Source organism: Neopsephotus bourkii, unplaced genomic scaffold, assembly GCF_033783945.1.
Source record: "Neopsephotus bourkii isolate Nb327-2 ecotype Australia unplaced genomic scaffold, CSIRO-AGI_Nbou_v1 NB_1187, whole genome shotgun sequence".
Classification (NCBI taxonomy): domain Eukaryota; kingdom Metazoa; phylum Chordata; class Aves; order Psittaciformes; family Psittacidae; genus Neopsephotus; species Neopsephotus bourkii.
The window spans coordinates 144,846-165,374 of record NW_026901672.1 but is presented as its reverse complement, the minus strand read 5'-3'; the positions used below and the strand labels follow the sequence as shown (position 1 = coordinate 165,374).

At 36.7% G+C, this 20,529-nt stretch overlaps 1 protein-coding gene across 4 annotated transcripts in view; it reads right to left on the bottom strand.

Annotated features, from left to right (window-relative positions):
- Positions 1–20,529, bottom strand: part of PIK3C3 (phosphatidylinositol 3-kinase catalytic subunit type 3) — a 78,398-nt gene that overhangs the window by 40,219 nt on the left and 17,650 nt on the right. For 3 of the 4 annotated variants that reach the window (XM_061364079.1, XM_061364080.1, XM_061364077.1), the window contains exons 7-22: positions 17,653–17,724; positions 17,161–17,250; positions 16,471–16,575; positions 15,906–15,998; positions 15,060–15,245; positions 13,770–13,924; positions 12,471–12,558; positions 11,363–11,430; positions 8,252–8,357; positions 7,290–7,406; positions 5,567–5,698; positions 4,227–4,355; positions 3,777–3,846; positions 3,509–3,573; positions 2,381–2,465; positions 1,388–1,462 (exon numbers count right to left, since the gene is read on the bottom strand). In XM_061364079.1, the coding sequence (XP_061220063.1) occupies positions 1,388–1,462; positions 2,381–2,465; positions 3,509–3,573; positions 3,777–3,846; positions 4,227–4,355; positions 5,567–5,698; positions 7,290–7,406; positions 8,252–8,357; positions 11,363–11,430; positions 12,471–12,558; positions 13,770–13,924; positions 15,060–15,245; positions 15,906–15,998; positions 16,471–16,575; positions 17,161–17,250; positions 17,653–17,724 (1,636 nt within the window). The remainder of the gene's footprint in view (positions 1–1,387; positions 1,463–2,380; positions 2,466–3,508; positions 3,574–3,776; positions 3,847–4,226; positions 4,356–5,566; positions 5,699–7,289; positions 7,407–8,251; positions 8,358–11,362; positions 11,431–12,470; positions 12,559–13,769; positions 13,925–15,059; positions 15,246–15,905; positions 15,999–16,470; positions 16,576–17,160; positions 17,251–17,652; positions 17,725–20,529) is intronic. The other variant, XM_061364078.1, reaches the window with a different exon arrangement.

Below are 20,529 nucleotides of genomic sequence, written 5' to 3'. Positions count from 1 at the left end.
TCCACCCCAAGGCACTGATTGTAACAATTGAAGTAGCTTTTCAAGTCCTTCATTTCCTCTAGTAAAGAAATCTTCTATTTATTTGGAATCACTAGAATTATTCACTCTACCTAGCATGTTATTAATTCATACAGATGCCAATGAAAGATAACATTTAAAAAGCTAAAACAATTTAGGAAGAATCAAAATGCCTATCTGCTATTTTGAATTTTCAAGATACAGGTTTTGCTGCAAATTAAAGGATGTAATTGATTAAACAGTAACTTCTACAAATTCTTCTCCTCCAGCTGTGAATTTGCAATGAGCAGGACACTAAAGAATCTTTCTCCTTCTTTGTTTTTAGAGAAGGCTTCCAAAAATATATAATCTCAATTAAGCTGAATTGTCCAATTAGCTCAGTTAGGCTGATGATGAAACACATGGGTTTTTTTGTTGAACACTGGTTTGGTTTCATCAAGAATCAAGATTCATAGGGCAAAGAAAATGCTGCAGTGAATCCTACTCTGACAGGTCTCATGTGGCATTCTGACATACAGACCTGGAAAGCTCACATAACCAATCTCTTTAAAAGAAAGTCAAATCTGAGCCAAGAGTTCACATGGACATCACAGTTAATTCATCAATATTACACCTGATTCCTAATTCCCCATACCTATATTCTTAATACCTGATAACTACAATGCGGTTGCCCCATCCCTGGCAGTGTTCAAGGCAAGGCTGGATGAGGCTTGAAGCAACCTGGTCTAGTGGAAGGTGCCCCTGTCTGTGGCAGGGGTTGGAAGTACATGAGCTTTTGGCCATCTTTAAGGTAACAGCGAAATGTTTCTTGGTCTCAGGCAAAGGCAGTCCAATTTTTCCTTGTTCTACAGCCATACCACTTTCCAAAAAAAGGTAGCACCACTCACTCTTGAGTTTAACAAAAAACATCTTACAGGTCCAGCTTTCAGTGTAAAAAATGTGATAGTAGAACACAGGACTGTAAAATAAATCAAGTGTAAAGGGTACAAAACCCCCGGTGCTTATAAACATGTCTGTGTTGAGGTGAAGTTAGGTTTCCATTACCTACAGCTGTATAAATGTCTCTTAAACTGACACCAAAACTATATATCAGATACACATTGTATCATATCTTGCCTACTAATGTGTTTGGAGAGCAACTAATTGCTTGCTTTATTGTTCTTCAACTGCCACTTCACACTACTAGTAGTTTAAACCTAAACTTTGATTCACTTGATTCATTTTAGATGAGACATGATCACTTTACATTTAAAATAAATTCCAATCTACAATGCTCAGTGGGTTATACCCAAGAAAAATGGAGCGAAACAGTAACAAAACTAGAAATTAAACAACTGCTGTTATAACATTATACTGCTAAAAGAATTACCTGTTTTTGTTAGCAAAAGATTATCCAGATGTCTATCTCCAACTCCAAGGATGTAAGTAATCACACAATAACCAGCTGTAACAAGTAAATTGTAAACAGCAATATAAGTACCTTTCAAGGAGAGCAACAAGTTCCACACAATTAACAACATATGACATTATCTTAGTTCTTGTTCACTAGTAATAAATATAACACAGAGAGTGAGCGCAGGGGTGGTGCTGGTGAAGAATGATTACGATTATCAGCACGATGAACACATTTAAAGTAATAAATTAAAACTTTAAGTTTATTCAGTACTGCCTAAATTCTGATTTCTTGCTGCACAATTATTTGCCTAACACTAAAATCCTGAATTCATTCAATATTGGAATTAAGACACTTCAAATGAAGATCAAGTATTTTGAGCAAAATGAATATACACCTTTTGAATTGAAGGTATTTTAAAGCAGCTGTAAATAAGCATTTGACATTGATATGAATCTGAATGCATACGTATCAATATTATTTACAAGCTAAGCAGTAACCTAGTGGTATTTTAACACTGCCATCAGTTTACTAAACAAGGACTACACTACCACTTCTTGTAATCCAAACAGAACAGGAATTTGAATGTATCCTGATCACTCACAAATCCCTGTCGTTTTAAAAACAGATTAAATTTTTCTGCCCCAAATACAGATGATTGATTGTTATATAAATGTTTTTTATCTAGCTGAATTGTAAAGGCCCCAACTCATGATGCAGAGGTGGCAGAAGTAAGATTATTGCAAGAAAGCAAAGAATATTTAACTTCTCGTTTCCTTTAAGGAGAACAAAGAGGGCTAAGGAGAGGAACTGTACATGACATGCTGGCCTCAAAACTATTCCCTTCACAGGGATTCTGAGCGCAAGTACATGTACAGTCCCTTACCTGAGTGAGCTAAACTAGAATGTCCTACTACCTGTCCTTTATACTTCAGATAAGAAGTTACCAACTCGAAGACTGTAACTTACCACAGCTCTTCACATATGTGTCCATCACTTCTGCACTTATTCCATGAGGACCAGTATCACTGGGTGCATGCTTTCTGAAGAAGTTCTGGAGAGGAAATTATCAACAAATTTAGTTATTCTACATGATTTGAAACAGGATTGTTAGGTAGGGGAAAAACCAGCGCTAAAACAAGACCACAAGCGTCCCTTATTAAGATCACTTAAATTACAACCAGTACCCCAAAAACTAGTAAACAAATTTAATTTTATACTGCTTTATTTATTTTCTTAATCATCACATTCTTATACTCAACAGAAACAAAACTGAAGTTTAAAAGAAAATGCAGTTTTATTTAGTAACAGCTTCAGAAAATTAACAATGCACTGAAAAGTTACTAATTACTAACTACGAGTTACTTCCACGGGAAATATTTAGGCCAAGACCAACAGTCCAGATTAGTAACTACATGTGGGACATACACTCTCACAAAGTTTATCATCACCGTATGTCTTCGTGTTCCTCAAGACAATCAACTTTTACTGAGATTAAAAGGCAAATCTAAATCATCAAATGGAAACATCTCATTTCCTATGAAACACAGGCACTGCCAAAACAGTCCTTCTTCAATACTCAGAAGAAACCCACCAGTACTGGATTACTTGCTTTAAAACTTCTCAGAACTGAACCATGTTTTCATATTTATATACAGTGCTCATCTTTAATAAAATAGGTGACAGCCAAAATGAACATTCAAAAAAAATATAAATAAACACACCAAACTTTCGTAACACCTAAACATGTCCATTTAGATTTTATTTCCTTGGCCTCCAGTGCCCAGTTATTTTATCGTGTGTTGGCATAGGAAATCTGGGCTGTATAATGTATTTTGACATTGATCTGTGAAGTAATCTTAGACCACATTTGTTTGCCGTCTTGTCTATTTAGATTAATGATTCTCCAACAATAATTGCTGTCTGCTAATCATAACCCTTATAGCAAAAGTAGTTTTGTTCTTGAAACAAATGAAATCTTGCTGCCAGTCAAATTTCAGTATCTATCCTGGCACAGTACTGACACCACAACAACCTACGCCTGCAATTTATACTGTTTGATCAGAAGATGACTTAAAAAAATCCCCCATCACATACCTGTATACTTTCCTCAGTAGCAAGAACTTCTGCAACTGGTACTGACTGAATAAACTGCATGAAGCCTGTGACAGAAAGCAACCAGGAAAATAAGCTTTCCAAACCACAGAACTTTCAGGCTACTCTGTAACATGTTTATTAAAACACAACACTAATACAAACTTCCATTCAACCTACCTTATGAAAACCATGTGTCACAATACAGCCTATGAATAAAAGGATAAGATTCCTCCCCATACTAGGAAACAGGAAACAGAAGTATCCATACCGTGTTTTGTACTAGTTGCCAGCACTTTATAGGGTGTCAGCTTCAAATCCAGATTCTCTTTTCTTAACAGCTAGAAAAAAAAGCCCCAACACACATAAGCAAATGATGAATGCAACAGAAAGGCAACTTCTATTTCTAAAAGAATGCAGTCAGTATTGATCTCCACTGTTCTCCACTGAAATTAGTAAAAAGACTGCTTGACATGTTTGGGGGTTTTATTTGTGATTTGGTTTTTTGTTTGTTTTGGGTTTTTTTTTTTTTTTTTTTGTTTTGTTTTGTTTTTTAGCTACACAGGATTGCATGTATAAAGAAAATAAAAAGCCACCCGAGATCTAAGAATTCTGGAATGTATTAGCAATATAAGCTGCAGTAGCAGTTTTTAACAGTTTTGCTCTTGACAAATGAAATCAAGAACAAAGCAGCACAAGGATATGGGTTAGTAATTCTCACCTTATCCATGAGTGAAATAATTTGAAGAATAAGTTGATCTTGACGTAAATCATCACCATGCTTAAAAATTACAGGATATTTGCCTCCATCTTCTGTCTTGAAGAACAACTGAGCAGGCATTAAGGCACTCTGGAAAAGGAAACTTATGCTACTAAGCTGGATCACAGCAATGTTCCTACTAACGTGTTGCTACAATGGAGTTCTGAAATACAAATCTTTGTTTACTGCATTAGATCTGAAGTGAATTAAGCAAGTATCAAATTCAGTTACCAAGAGGTTTATAATAGTCTAATTTGAACAGCAACAGTGTGGTAGCAAGCAAGAGAACTCTCCAAGTTCTTCAGTTTGGTACAAAAGAAGCAGTTCCAAAGCTTCTAAAATCAGTTAGTCACTGTCTAGGAAGCAACAATTAGAACAAACCATTTCCAGTCAGAGCAAGTGGGATCTAGTCATGTTTTTTTAAAAAACACTTTAAGGCTGTCTTTTTCAGCAAGGAGTGTGTAGGACACATCCCCCCTGCGTAGCAAAAATGGACACAAGTATTCAACTTTTATTCGTACGCATGTAATTCCAGTCAAAACACTATGCAAAAGGTCACCACAAAACAAATTTAAACTGACCAGATCGAAAAGAGACACAATTATGGGATAAACTAAACCAATGAAATGCTAGGAGCAAGACATCTTAAACAATTAATTTCTTCCTTAATCTATTTAGTAAAAGCAAAAATGCCTTTTTATATTGTTGTTTGAGAAAGCTGATTTGTTTGCAATTTCTTTGCATAAAATGGGTTCAAAGGGATCAATTACCTACATGAATGATTTCATCTATTCAAACTGACCAAGTCACTTCCCACAAAACCAAAGCAAAAAAAATAATCCAGGATACAAGGCTCAATATTCGAGCAGTTACATTAGATTTTTACATGAAACAACTGCTTCAAAATTAAGTTGCATAAAAAAAAGGAAAAACTATTGTTTAAATAATCCTATAATTTTCTACATTGTGGCAGAAGACATATTCAAGGCCAGGTTGAACAGGATTTTGATCATAAGTGGTATTCCCGTTTCTGTTCCCATATAAAGCTCTGAACCAGGAAGCATGACTTAAGCTGAGGGACTTCATAAATGGTATCAGTCCTATAAAAGTGCCTCTAAAGTCTGCACATTAACTAGAAAAAAAGAGTTTCACAGAGAAAATAAAAAGCTGTTTAGCCACTTCAAGAACACATTACAGTTACATTCTGCCCTATGTGAGCCCCTTTAAATCTTTCAACTGATGTTTCTAAATTTAGCACTCTTAAGATTTGTTTACATTTCAGATATTCAGTTCTCATTTACCTTGAAGAGTGTAGCTTTTTCAGGGATTATTCCTTTAATTTTCACCTGAGGTTCCAGAGGGAGTGGAATAAGTTCCATATCTGCTAAATTCATCTTTTCATTATCTGCTAACAATGCCTGAAGCCTCTCATTCTAAGAGAATAAAAGAATGAAAACTTGGTGTTTTTTAACAAACAAACAAAATCCAAACCAAAGCAAAATCACCTACCAGGTATATATGAATAGTTTAAAATTATTTTAACAAAAGATGCCTTATGATTATTCAATTTATCTCATTCTTTAATCTTCTGAAGAATCAAAGTTTCATTCTTAAAATCCAGTGAAATAAAAATTCTCTGTGTGCAGTAATCTGAATAAGGAAACAGATAACCCAGCTATTCTGAGTACAGTCAAACAATTTTACAAGTGCCAGATATAACAGTCTTACAAAAACTTGTTTCTAAACTGCCTGCATAAGTAGTAGGATGATTTGGTTTCCATACCAGCATCAAACATGAGCTCTTCTTCAAAAATCTGATTCAGGTCTGATCCTTTAAATCCCTGAACTCATGTTTGTTGGTGATCCCTTACCACCAATAAACCAAACAGCTAACAGCTTGCACAGATCTGATTTCAGGGCTTGCCTTATATTCCTGTACCTGTAGTTACCAGAAATACAATTTTCAAGTACTTTACCCTTGGTGTCCCACACAATAAAGGCCAAATTCATTTAAGTCTCTAGTCTTTTCCCCTACTGAATATAACAGGCCTAACTGGGCAGCAAGGTAGTCTTCTACTGTTAAGAACAGTTCTAGTGATCAATTACTGCTAGCTAGATTTACAAAAAAAACCCAAACAAACAAACAAACAAAAAACCCCAAACCCCAAAAAAGCTTACCATGTGTTTCTTGGTTTTACAGAAATATCCTAACAATTACAAAAGAATAGATGACAGAATGCTACCAATGTTGCAAAAGCAGGGAATTTTCTTACAAACTGAAAATTCCTCCTCCTCTTTTAGTCATTAGAACTTTATTACTTACACATACAGCATTCACAAAATTTCATCAAAAAGATGCAATGCTTAGGTGCTTCATTTTCCTGCACAAATATACCCCACAGGTTTAAAGAAAGAAGGTCACAAAATTAATTACATTGAAAAAAAATCTGTGTTTAAAAGTATTGATGTGTGTCAGAAGAAAATATGTTAATAGAAATCCCGCTGGTGTTCCTGCTTCTTCCCTATATTCATCTGTCAAATTCATTTAAAATGCACTAGAAATCCTTTTCATCAAGATCCAACAGAAGGCAAAATTCTGCTAATCATATTCCTAATAGCAAAAGTAGTTTTGTTGCTCCTGGAACAAATGAAATCTTGCTGCTCGACAAATTTCATTATCTGTCCTGGCATAATACTCACATCACATTAACCTCTGCTACCTTCCCGTGTCTCCTATAACTTGTTCACTGTTACATCATCAACAATTTAACTTTTTATCTTATCTTCCTTTTGCCAGATTATCTCAGACTTTCCCAAGGGTTCTTCTGTTTCACATGTACAAACTTTCAGAACACTTTAGAACTTTAACCTATTTAAATCTCTACAAAGTCTGTTTAAAGTTAGCTGAAATTATTACAAGATAGACATCTCTTACAAATCTTGGTGCTAAGAATTTTTAGTGAAAAGCTAACATTCCTATTGTCAAATTCTAGACAGAGATAAGTTTTGAACTCCTATAGTTACCTTTTTCTTACGATTTCCACTTTCACGCTGCACTGCTTTCATTACATGAACTAGCCGATCCACAAATGTCTGCTGGGCTGCCAATAGCGAACGCATAACTCTGACAGACTTATCACCCTAAGTGAATTAAAAGAAACAAAATTAGTTCTTTGTTCTGTCATTATTTTATCTAGAAATTATTCCTTTATCCTTAGACCTTTGGGCTTTTAAGAGGTAAATGAATAATGATCAATTTCCTGTCAATTCAAAAGGGATTTTCTGTAAAGCACAATCAGAATCACTGTAGCTAGCAATCAGTTATCTGACCTACAAGGACACTTCAATTTGCATCAACAATTTCAGTGGTGAACAGTCATGCATTACAAACCTTATTCACATAGCCAAAATAAAGTTGGGAAGGATAAGCACATGGAATATTCTTACTGTGGTATAAGAGAAAGATTTGAGTAATGTTCCTAAAATCAGAATTCACATGAAGTGTGAGATACACAAAAATCAGGAAAGACTGCACATCTGCTATAAATTACAGCTTGCAATTCACCAAAGGTTCTTGGTTTTGTTTCGTTTTATATTCCCTGCTGCTCCGGCACCCTCTGCTGCCAATACACAGAACAACACTGTGAGTTACAAAGTAAGGTCTCAATTTGTCTCAATTTTCACTGCAAGGCCAAGTGCTTCCAATAAAGAAATAGCAAATAAATAGGCTAATTACACAATGCAGAGGATTTACTAACAGAATCAGGTAATAAAACAGATGAAAGTTCTCAATGCGTGCTAAGTTTCTTTTTTCAGTAGTTCGATTTACAAAAAAACCCACAAACTCAAAATTCAAACAGAAGTGGAAGCCGTTTCAAAATTTCAATACCTATGATTTAAAATCCAGCCATGCTCCTAGACACCTATGCTTTTTTAAAGAATGATTATCCCAAACTGCTGTGTATTTCCTTACACAAAGCCATTACCTTCAGCAAAGCCTGACTAAATCTTCTCATCACATTTAAGTACATTTCATGTGTCTTTGGGTCCCTCTGCTGAGTATCTTGGTCTTCACACTCCACTATTACATACCTGCAGCATAAAAACAACCCAAGTTATGCTGTATTCTGGTGCAATTTGAGTAAAATACAGCAGTCCTGTTTTATAGGCCTGGAACTAAAAAGTTGATCTTTGAATGATACCTCAACCGGCAGATGAACTTGCTAATTGCATAGTCACAAACTCCCACTTGGCTCAGGAGAGCTTATCAAGGTTTCTGAGATTTTTCACCTACAGTAAGGTAGCATCACTCAAACACAACATGTCAGAAGTCCAAATCATATGAACATTCTAACCAAGCAGCTGGTTGGAAGAACAGGCACTGCATTGTGCTACTACCCTCTACATAATGTGGCTGCAAAATCAAGAAGAATCTCACTCTATCTGCTCCCTATTTTACCATTAGCAATGGTGGAAGTGACAGTATTGGTCCTGAAGCAGCTCTGAGAGTCTACATCGCAAAATAAGATTTCTAAAATAATGATCCAGGTACAAAATTTAAATGGTACAATTTGGGACAGTTACACTGCAAATATGACATGTCAAGCAGTTTTTTTGAATCCTTTTGTTATTTCTCCTTGCAGCACTGAAAAGCTAAAAGCAGCTATGCATGGAAGGTCTTTCTGTTGTTAAGCCCACCTCCTAGTACTACCCAGTAAAAACATACGATTTCATTATTAAAAAAAAAGAAGAAATTAGCAAGTCAGTCAATTTTCAAACACTGCATTTGGATTTAAAAGTAATTCTACATATTCAAACACACTTGGACTTTATGCTGACAGCCAGAATTACCCTTTCTTTACTGCACCTGTGCAGAATTTCTTTGCAACTGAGTAATTACTGGACTAGACTAGAGATCTGCCATTCACACCTGATCAGATTTGACTAATCTTACTTATAACTACAAAATACATTACATAAATTAAAACAAGGAATATGTAATTCCATTAGTTTTATCTCAACAAAATCTGTAACTAAAGTTTACTTCTTTGCTAATATACTGGTATACACCATTCCCCCACTAAAATGAGAGAACTAGATTCCAGTAATGTGTATGTAAGCCCATATTTACAAAGTCTGTGCATCAAAATGTAATTCATTACTTCCTGTTTTCCCTGAAACATGCCACTTTCGTCTTCATTTGTTAAAAAGCCCTAGGCAGTTTCTCAAAGCTATTTTGGAACAAGGAGTAAAAATAATGCTTCAAACTTGGACAGGTGCCTCATATATCTGAAGAGGAGACAGAAAAATGCAGTAGCACTGACTTCTGTAGCCACTGTTAAAGTATAAGGATAGGACAACTTTGCAGTGACAAAGGACTGAGCAGGAAGTTTGATTTACAAGGGTTATTGTACTTTTTCCACTAATTATTTTAGGTGCGTGTCATGTCTGGGTAAGTTGAAACATGCAATTGATCAGCAGCCAAGAGGATTTATGGCTCCGACAGCTCAAACAGTGGCTGTGACATTTGTATTTTGTCACTGAGAAATTGAGACGTCTGGAAAGAAAACAAAGAATAAATTGACTTCCGTTTTCGATTGGGGGGGGGGGGGGGTGTTTGGTTTGGGCTTTGTTTGGTTTTTTTGTGTATTTTTTTTTGTTTGCTTATTTTTTAAATCGTAAGACAGAAACTTCAGAATTCTGGATGTCTGAACTTTCTGTAGACTGAATGTCTAAGACATTGCTGAAATGTAAGTGCACAGTTTCTATCAATGAGGTAGAAAAAAGCTAACACTTATTTTAATATCTTAATGATGAATATTTGATTAGATCAAGCATTTGGTGGCTACCCACATCAATTGATCCTGCAATTATTTTAACCATTTCAACTTAATAGGACTTTTTTCTGAAGCCAAATACTGTATTTGGCCACTGCAGTACACTCAGGAACTGTAGTAATGTTGTGCACTTAAGTATCTTAAATGTAAGCTACTAAAAAAGCAATAAAATAATAAAACTTAAGACATTTATAAAAATAATCACTCTCAGGATAGGCTAGGATTCTTCTCAGAATTTTATAAAAATAGTTTGGTAGGTTTACATCGCATACCATACTCCATTCCCAATTCATAACTTATATGTAGCCAATACAGCAGACTAAGATATGGTCACATGTATTAATATTTTTAATTATTAGATACATCTACAAAGGATACAAGTAAGAATCGTTTTGACTTTGGTGCCTTTTACATGGCTGAACTTAAGCTCTCTATGCTAAAATACATGTGTATATACAAGTAAATAGCAGTATGTGTTGCGTATATACGTGTCTGTACATTAATATATACACATAAAAACACACTTTCAGAGTACAACTCTCTTCATCTCAGCTTCCTTCAAAAGAGAATCCCTATGTGCAAATGCTTACTCAGGAAGCAAGCTGATGACTAATTTAGGCACTTGCTTCAACTCTGAAACCACCGAAGTGAGTCAAGATCCTTAGCTATGTAATCTTACCTGTCCACTATCTAGATGAACTATGCGCATCTAAAGTTTCCCTTAAGAAAGCACACATCTGCAATGACATATTGTTTGTGCTCATAATATAACCAGAAATGGAATCTAAAAAAATAATTAGCAGAAAAAAATTAGTGCTTTATGAATCTCCATAAAATACACTCTTGACTGCGTATACTCTAAAATGCATAACTTCAATATTCTAGCCAACACTGTCAAAAACTATAAACACAAACCAAACAGAAAAGCAGAGCAGATGATGAAATTTATCTCTTCCCCGCCATCATAAGCAATTTCAATGACACCTTACAAACTACAACTGTTTTTTTTATATGACGCTGCACTTAATGCACTATAAATCCCCTTCCTCTGCCTAAGAGTACAGATTACTTGTGCATTTTAAAAAAACAGAACCCTCCTTTTACTAACTATTCTCTTCAAATGCATATTATTTTAAATCTACTACTTCATCCTGAGAGAAATTGAGATTCTCAGATTCTCAAGACAGGTCATGTTTTGCTGTGCATCACACCTTTGATTTCAGTTAGACATTCATATAGTATGGCTAGTTTCTAACATACCAGTACAAGTAGTTTGCCAACGTGGAATTTTTGCATGCCCGTGATATCAAGAAAGTGCAAAGGTCTTGCTGGAAGAGATTTAAGAGAAGTAAAATTTAGTTACAAAGAAATCTAAGTACTTCAGAGAGTGACAGAGTTAAGGAATAAAACCCAAAATAAATGCAGTGAGTTCTGAGAGATCCATTCCCTTCTAAAATCTGAATCCAATCCAACCTAGTATCTAAATCATTATTAGTTTTAGTATTACTCCAAATCCAGCAACACCACTATAAGAAAGGTCTGCTATTGCAGTAATATAGGTATTAACATGTTAAAGGTATACAATAAACTTTTAATGTTACGTTTCTCTTTATAATATATTACACTTTCCTCCTGTGCAATTATCCCTTGCTGTAAGATTCAATCCTGGAACGGATTTACTACCCCATTTTGCATCCAGAAAACTCTTCAAGATATTCTGCATTTTAATGTGAAGAAAAAGCTGTGTAGAGGATATATAGCATTTAGCTGTTTTTCAATGTTTAATATCCCAACTAACAAGAAATCAGTGTGTCATTACTGATATGCTCAATTTGAGGTTTATCTTCTATGCAGTACTGAGACCCTCCAGTTGCATTCTTATTACTTTTCTACTTGTGGTATAAATTTAGTATAATCCTTGGCAGATGTAAATCAACACAGTGCCTCACTGAAGTTCAATAAAGATGATACCCATGTGAAAGAATATGCCTACAGAAAGAACAAACTGCAGAAATGAAAACTTCTGGATACCTGTTTTCTATTAAAAAAGCTGCTTTAAAACACCTCAAACACATGCAATTGTTAGTGTCTAATCAGCATGTGACAGACTTTCCAGTAATTTTATCCTTTAAAGGAGAGTACTGAGTAATTTTGTGAAGAATTCAGTGACCAGTCCCTCAGTTTTGGATAGTGTGATCATGTACGTAAATAGATGGCTTGTAGCATTTTCTTAGCATTTAGTTTACATTTGTGTTCTATGAGCACTTTTAAGTACTCAGCAGTAGAAAGATCTAAATATTCACAAACAAAATCTAGTACCAGGTCACTAAGTAAGTATCAAAAATACAAGGTAAAGCACTTGACTTACATCAAGGTTTTCATTGTCTGCAAGCTCCTTTGTCTTAGAAGTTAGAGGTGGTGAGGACACAGGTGGAACAGGACTCATTATCTGGGAACTACACAAAGCAAAACGTAATTGGCATGACTCAAAGTTTTTGCTTGGAATGCATTTCACTTCCACAGCATACTAAATTCAGGAAACTGGAAGTATACTTGAAAGTATTATCTCAACCCTCTTTCAGAACAAACTGCATGAATAGCAACTTTGACAGCTGCAATTCCTGAAAACAGCAAAAAAAAGATCTGTGCCTGGATAGCTACAAAGCTTATGGTTGTGAAGGATGTTCACCTTACATCAAACTTTGCATTTTGTTTCATCTTCCATAAAAGATAAGCAGACATAGATTGGAATTCAGTAAATCGGCATTTTCAGGATAAGCTTTTCTTAAATGTTCTTCAGATGAAATTGCTAATACACTACACCTGCAAGCACTCGTCTCTGGAATGCAATTACAGATAATAGAGTAGACAAACCCAGTGCTTGCAAGGCAAAGTTATCAGACAGTAAATTTACCTGAAAGGAAGTAATCAAACAGCTCTACTAATGTCTAAGTGTGATTGCAGCCTCAAGATACACCATATATCCCAGGACACCCACTCTACAACTTAGCAGCAAGATCAATGAAAAGCAGTATACTTGTAGTAAAAAAAAGTATACCCTAGTGATACAAATGATTGTACACTAAGGCTTAAAAACACAAATCCTGGAAACTTTTATTAAATATTCACAGGAGACTTTGGTTAACCAAGTCTGCACCTTAATACTATATTAATTAGATATTTCAGCCTTTCTTTTGGGTTCCTGCAAGAATAAAGACTATGCTCCCAAGCTTCTTCAGGGTCACAGGACACTCCCTACACCTTTTGCAGGAGCAGGAAAGTCTTTCCATATTAGACTGATGAGATTTTTAGATCCATATTCTTTAATAAAAGTAGGAAGTGGAGCCTCATACAATTTCATTCAAGACATCCTAGCTTTTTCAAGGACAGAAGGAAGCAATGCCAGTGTTTTTCCTGGTCTCCAGAAATTGTCTCCTTTGTGCAGGAATGTCAAGTGCTACAACTTCAAGATTAAGAATGTTTGCTCTGTAAACTATATGTAGCCAGGAAATACATTCTGTGAAATCTGAAGGGTTAATTTTTTGTCACCACTTCAGATTACAAAATAGGATGCTGAATATGCAATGATCTCTAAAAAGAAGAAAGATCTTGAGTACTTACAATGTAACATGTTTCTGCTATTCTATTGGAAATCTAAGTTTCTTACCTGTCTATTTCTGCACCATTAGTTCCAGATGTTGTCATGCTTTCTGACACTGAACCTTGACTATCCCTTTTGCTAGGTTCCAGTCCATTCTTTATGTCATCAAAGTTCTCATATTTCAGTGCCTGTACTAGCTGCAGCAGGTACATCAGCAAATCCTCATGGAGATAAAAAAAAGAGAATTATTTGAGGGGGTCAGTCAAAGCAGACTTTGACTCTGTATGTTTTCAAAACTTACAGAAAAACTTAAGTCAGGATTTAATGACCTATAAAGAAACAGAAATTAGGGTCTTCCTAGCAAGAAATATACAGTAGAAAAACTGGCATAGGATGGTGTTTGGCTCCCAAAAAGATACTGAACTATCACACTACTATTTTTGTGTTACTCAAAAATATTTTGTGTTATGTAGTACATGCTATTAAGTAAATATTTAGGTGCAATTATGACCTATAATGTTCTCTTTAGTTAAGGTGCCCTACTTGCTTCCAGCAGCCAAAAATAAACCTTTAAATAAATGAAATAAATTTGCTCCTTCTACTATTCAACTTGCTGATAAGTTGCCATCAAAAGTTTCATAAAAGGTACATTTTTAAACTCAAAGCAGTATGATCTTGGCTACTGAAGTGGCCTTGCAAAAATTCTATACTCTTATGCTCCCTATTTTAAACTCTGTTGATTGCCAAGGATTGAACAGTTACAGTAATATATTCAGAGTACTTTTTTCCTATTGTCAAAAGAAAATGAACTATATAGGTAATTAAAATTCAATAGATTAGCACCTATTAAGTGGGCTTCACTTAAAAATCACAGCTCATCATATTCTAATCAGTATACAATTAGAAACACCTTATTTCTACAGATGCTTTTCCACTCACTTCCTTCAGCTAGAAAAGTATGATGATATACTGCTTCAATTTACCAGGTGGATTTGTTGGAAATCTTTTAGTAGACTATTTGAGTTCAAAGCTCTTCTATGCAGGTTAATATTCAAAATTTATCACTTGTTTCTGGGGAGAACATATGGCTGTTTCACCTTGTCTGACTAACCCAGATATCACTTGCTGTTCACACTAAGACAATTATCAATGAGTGCCACTTAATAATGTGAAGACTTTGCTCCATAAAAAGCTTACAGCAAATAGCATCACAGTGATTTTTTTTTTTTTTTCATTTTTAAATCATTATCATTCACTTCAAGGCCTTAAAAAAGTAGCAAATATTTCAAGTACTCAGTGAGACCAAAAATCCTGAGACCACCTGACTTTCACATGTACCAACAGACCAATGAGTACCTCATCATCAGCCTGCTGAAGCCTGGCGACAGCATAGCGCCGAACTGTTGGATTGGAGAAGTGAGATGACAGAAGTTCTAGAGAGTCTTCCACATCCATGGGCTTCCATTTGCCCAGCAGCTCCAGTGCTTGCTTTGCTTCTTGTGGTAGGTCCCAATTGACACATTTTAAGAACTTTGTCAAAGCCTAAGCAGGAAAAGATTGGAGAATTCATCAGTGAAAAAGCCAGGGTAAAGAGCCAATTTCAGAAATTAATGTTTCACATTAAGAACTAGATTCAGATTATGCTTACATAAAAGCACAGCCCTAGGGAACCTTACTGATGTAAGTGACAATACAATATTGGATCGTTGTAATATGCCCCAAAACACTGCAGGTGAGCTATCTCCTAACTAAAATGTAAACACAATGGATACTACCCTACCACAATTACCACTACATCAAAAGTGCCCACTGCTGGGAGATCATCAGTTATGCAGTTTACTTTGGTCTTTTGGTGTGCTGCTACTTATTCTGGTCACACTAATCCTTGTCCAAAAGGGATGAAGAAGCTCCTCTAAGGTTTTGTTGTTTGGTTTTTTTTTGCTGAAGACAAAATTGGCAACACTGGTATTTTGAGCTGATGGTGTTTTGTATAAAGACCCCCGTAGTAATAGCCAGTTTACATTATTTATGAGGGAAAATGCACTAATTTTTAAATTGTTAACGTGGTAGAAGTTGTTAAAATAATCTTGATTAGTTTCTAAGACACTGAAGCTCTGTATATCTGCATGGACAGATCATTGTAGTGAGTGCCAGATGAAGCCCCTCTTGCATTAATAAGTCCTCTTAAATCATTCAACTTACCTTTTCCTGATTAGTAAGGTAATATCTGAATTTCCAAACTAGATCCTGTTCCTCATACGTTAGCTGCTTTGTTGGTGGATAACTCACTATGATCTATTAGGCACATAGTCAGAAAGTCAGTGTGAAAACATGAACAGATACAATTAACAAGCTAAAAGATTACACAGTGACAAAGCACAGCACTGAAATCACACAAAAATAATTGGGGAGAAAAAAAGCTTTCCAACAACACAATGTCTGCATGCTACCACGGTGATGCTCCTCAGTTGTGTAGCTGATTAAACGGGCAGTGTAGGCAAATACAGTTACTCTAAGACCATTAACACTTACATGATATGTGCACAATAAGCATTCTTATGCCCCCTAAAATGTTTTCCACAAAAATGAGCAATTACTTTCTGCTCCTTTTTGAGCTGGATCCATCTAATTACTTTTAAGATGCACTTAACATTTCTTCATTAATAACTTTCCATCAACAGAAACAGACTGTATTTTTCTTAAATTCCCATCATAAATTAATACCAATCTACCTAATGAAACTCAATTTAGCCATCACATGACTTACATTGAGCTGATCTCGTGTAGCTGCATTAGGCTTCAGATCATGATCAGAAGGTCCACTTCTTAAACTTCGAGCAAGCTTGTGATGTTTGCTTTCTACTAAGTTCTCCTAAATGCAGAAGGTAAGTCAGTGTTTATAACAACTTAAACTCCAGAGGAAAATCAGTACTGAAATAAAACCAGCTAGCAAAGATTCACCCGTATCTTGAATAATGCACAGCAATTAAAATACACACGTAAAACTACAGAGTCTTCTGGATTTTTTGTTTTGTTGCTGTTTTAGAAGAAACTGCTTCAATAACATGTGAAGGGTTGTTGGGGATTTTGAGGTTTTTGGTTTGGGTTGGTTTTTTTTTTTACTTCACACAATTTACAAACCTTATCTTGTCTTTTGGAGAACTGCTGCAAAATTTAAGCATTTCAGTCAACACATCTATGATTTCAACAGCACTCAAACCTGCTAGCCACTGACATTTTTTAGGATGTTTGCAATATAAAGCTTTGTATGCAAGAAAAACGGCTCAAAAAGTTTTCCCACTGTTAATACCATGTTAGCAACAGTAGGAGCCACAAGAGGAGCCACAGTGCCAACGAGACTTCAGCAGCCAAGGCAGTTTTCAGCATTGTCAGACTTGCTCTTGCAGTGTTAGATTACACAGTGCTCAAACAGTGTTGCCAGTAGAAGCCCACTTACATTAAGGTTCCCAAAGCTGCCAATACCAGTCCCACTGAATTGGCATCCACAATAATGGAAATCTTTTCTAGAACTGTACTTAGGCACTGTCTACACGAAAGACAACATACAAGAGAGTATAGGGAGAAAATATTTTAACAGACAAAAGTGACCATGACTTACTACACCATCCTCTAAGTTCCTTTTTTTCAGCTCCCTATATTCCCACCCTCTTTTGCCAACAATCCTCCTTCTCTGCTTTCCTCAGAAGCAAGCACATTAGGTATTGGAAGGAGAAGATGAACACAAGCATTTAATCAATTCTTGTATTTTAATGTAGCAGCAGCAGAAAAAAAAATTAAATAGAAAAAAGTCAAACTCACTGATATTTCTCAACTTGCCAAATACATCTTTCCACTGGAGTTTTAAAATACTTGAAGACAGCAATATAGGCAAGTTTTTGAAACTAGCAAAGTATTACAATACAGATTGCATTACATGGAGCATACTTACCATTGACATCTGGGGATCTGGAATCTTAACAATCTCAGAATTTGTTAAAATCGGAGACAACTCATCACCGTCCTGAATAACAAACAGTTAAAGACATATTAAACATCTCAAGTTTTGGGAAAAAACCCTGAACGTGACATACTACTGCACTGTAAAATATAAGACAGTGAAAGAATGGTGCAACTGCACCTTGCTGAGTTTTTACTGTTATAGAGGGGAGAACATAAAATAAGAAATTGATTCTTTTTCTTGTTAGTTTTTGTCAAATGGTAAAGAATGTGGCAAGACAGATGAAAGTCCACCCGAGGAGACACAGTTTGGCAACTTGCCACCATGCTGACACATTGGTGAGTGGAGTAATCATCATGCAATTATCATGCAAATGTGTGTCTCTCCAACACGGGTTCCACATAGAGCATGATAGCCTCTTCTAGGAAGTCAAGCTCGGCTGCTCTGCAGCACTACGACAGAAGCCCACAGGTTTTCCTTAGGAGAGTCTAACCTGCTGCTGCATAGAGAAAGGGAGAAGCTGTATGTTTCCTGTTTGAACCAGGCAGAAGGAAAAAATACAAAGCCTGACAAATGACAAAAGAGCAACTCTGTTTCCATCTTCCAGTCACAGGCAGCAGTTTGGTTTTGTTTCTTTTTTTTTTACCTTAGAAGCCTAATTCAGCATTAACTGACACCATCTACGGAAGAATATTTCATTTAAAAACAGTATAAAAACAGCAGAACAGAAAAACAAGAAGACAACATCAGCGCAGTATGTGCTATGCTGTATTTATACTTAGTCTGTTCTCACTTATTTTGGAGAAAATTCCACTTCAGAATAAAGCTTTTGTGACATACCAACATCTCCTTCAAAAATGTAAGTTTGAGATAATTTACTCAGGTTTGCTTCTACTCCCATACTCCTTTTTTCTCCCTATTGCTTTTAAAATCCCATATGCCGCCTGGGATGACTTTGCTTTTATACTTCTCAGAAGTAAAAGATCTCTTATTATTAAAATGCATATTCAGGAGGACACTACATTTATTAGTGTACTATGCCCTCCTGGAGTAAAAATTTTACAGTCAAATAATGACGGTAACTATACTCACAACCCTCCTATTTAAGGGAAATATGCATAAAATCTTGCTGTGGCTGCCAGAACATGAGCAGGATTGCTTTTCAGGTATCCACACAAAAACACTGAAGGGGGCAAAGAGGACATTCGCTTACCGTTTCGCCATTTTAGAACTACACTGCCTAAATAACAAACTTAGCTTTGATGTAATTGTATAGAATATGCAAACCTCATGACATTCAACCAGGCCAAGTGAAAGACGCTGCATCTGGTCGAGGCAATCCAAAGCACAAATACAGGCTGGGGGGGAGAACCGACTGAGAGCAGACCTGAGGAGAAGGACTTGGGGGTGTTGGGTGGTGAGTCGCTGAAGCCCAGAACCCCTTTGTGTGCTGGGCTGCATCCCCACAGCCTGAGCTGCAGTTGAGGAGGGGATTCTCCTCCCCCTGCTGTGCTCTGGGGAGACACACACACCCCACACCCCCCCCCCCCCCCCAGTCCTGGCCCAGCCCTGGGGAAACAGCACAAGAGGGAGGTGGAGCTCTTGGAGCAAGTCCAGAGGAGGCCACAGAGATGCTGCAGGGGCTGGAGCAAGCACTCATGGGCCAAGTCACTGCAGGACTTAACATTTTTAGAACGGACTATTTAATGAAATCCTCAAGAAGACACAATGCCATTAGTCTGCCTGTGAAGGATGTCAGTTGTTTAACTTCCCTTCCAATTAGATTAATATGCAGCTCTAATTCTCTGTCATACTTGGGAGATCATGATATGGACCACTGTGACCATGACCATACAAACTTACTAACTCATATCAATGCCTGAGCATCAACTCTAAATTAGCATTTGAATTTGATCAACTGTGTGCTGTTGAAGTGTCTCTCCTGATCCTGAAGTGTCTCACCATGCAGTAAGTTTTAGTTCACATCACAGAAGTTTTAGAAATATGTAATAACCTCCAACTGCTAACAGTTATTCAGCAAATGGGACTTAGAATCATAGAATAGTTAGGGTTGGAAAGGACCTCAAGACCATCTAGTTCCAACCCCCCTGCCATGCGCAGGGACACCTCCCACTAAACCATGTCACCCAAGGCTCCATCCAACCTGGCCTTGAACACCATTCAAACTTCAGTAAGTTTGAACCCATTACACCTTGTCCTATCACTACAGTCCCTAGGGAATAGTCCCTCTCCAACATCCCTATAGGCCCCCTTCAGGTACTGGAAGGCTGCTATGAGGTCTCCACTCAGCCTTCTTTTCTCCAGGCTGAACAGCCCCAACTTTCTCAGCCTATCTTCACATGGGAGGTGCTCCAGTCCCCTGATCATCTTTGTGGTCCTCCTCTGGACTTGTTCCAACAGTTCCATGCCCTTTTTATGTTGAGGACTGCAAACAATACTCCAAGTGAGGTCTCACGAGAGCAGAGTAGAGGGGTAGGATCACCTCCTTCGACCTGCTGGTCACGCTCCTTTTGATGCAGCCCAGAATACGGTTGGCTTTCTGGGCTGCGAGCGCACACTGAAGCCGGCTCATGTTCATTTTTTCATCAACCAACACCCCCAAGTCCTTCTCCTCAAGCCTGCTCTGAATCTCTTCTCTGCCCACTCTGTAAGTGTGGCTGGGTGTGAACTGACTAAAGCTGGTCCCAAGCTAGAGGGCCTTCAGCAACCTTTTCCTTCTGTGTATCTGCTCCTCTTGGCTGCACTACTTGCTAACACAGCAGTAATTTCAGATGTGGTTTTGTCACTGGGAAACTGGGAAACAACATCCATACTAACCAGCATTAACTGGGTTTAAAGTACTATGTC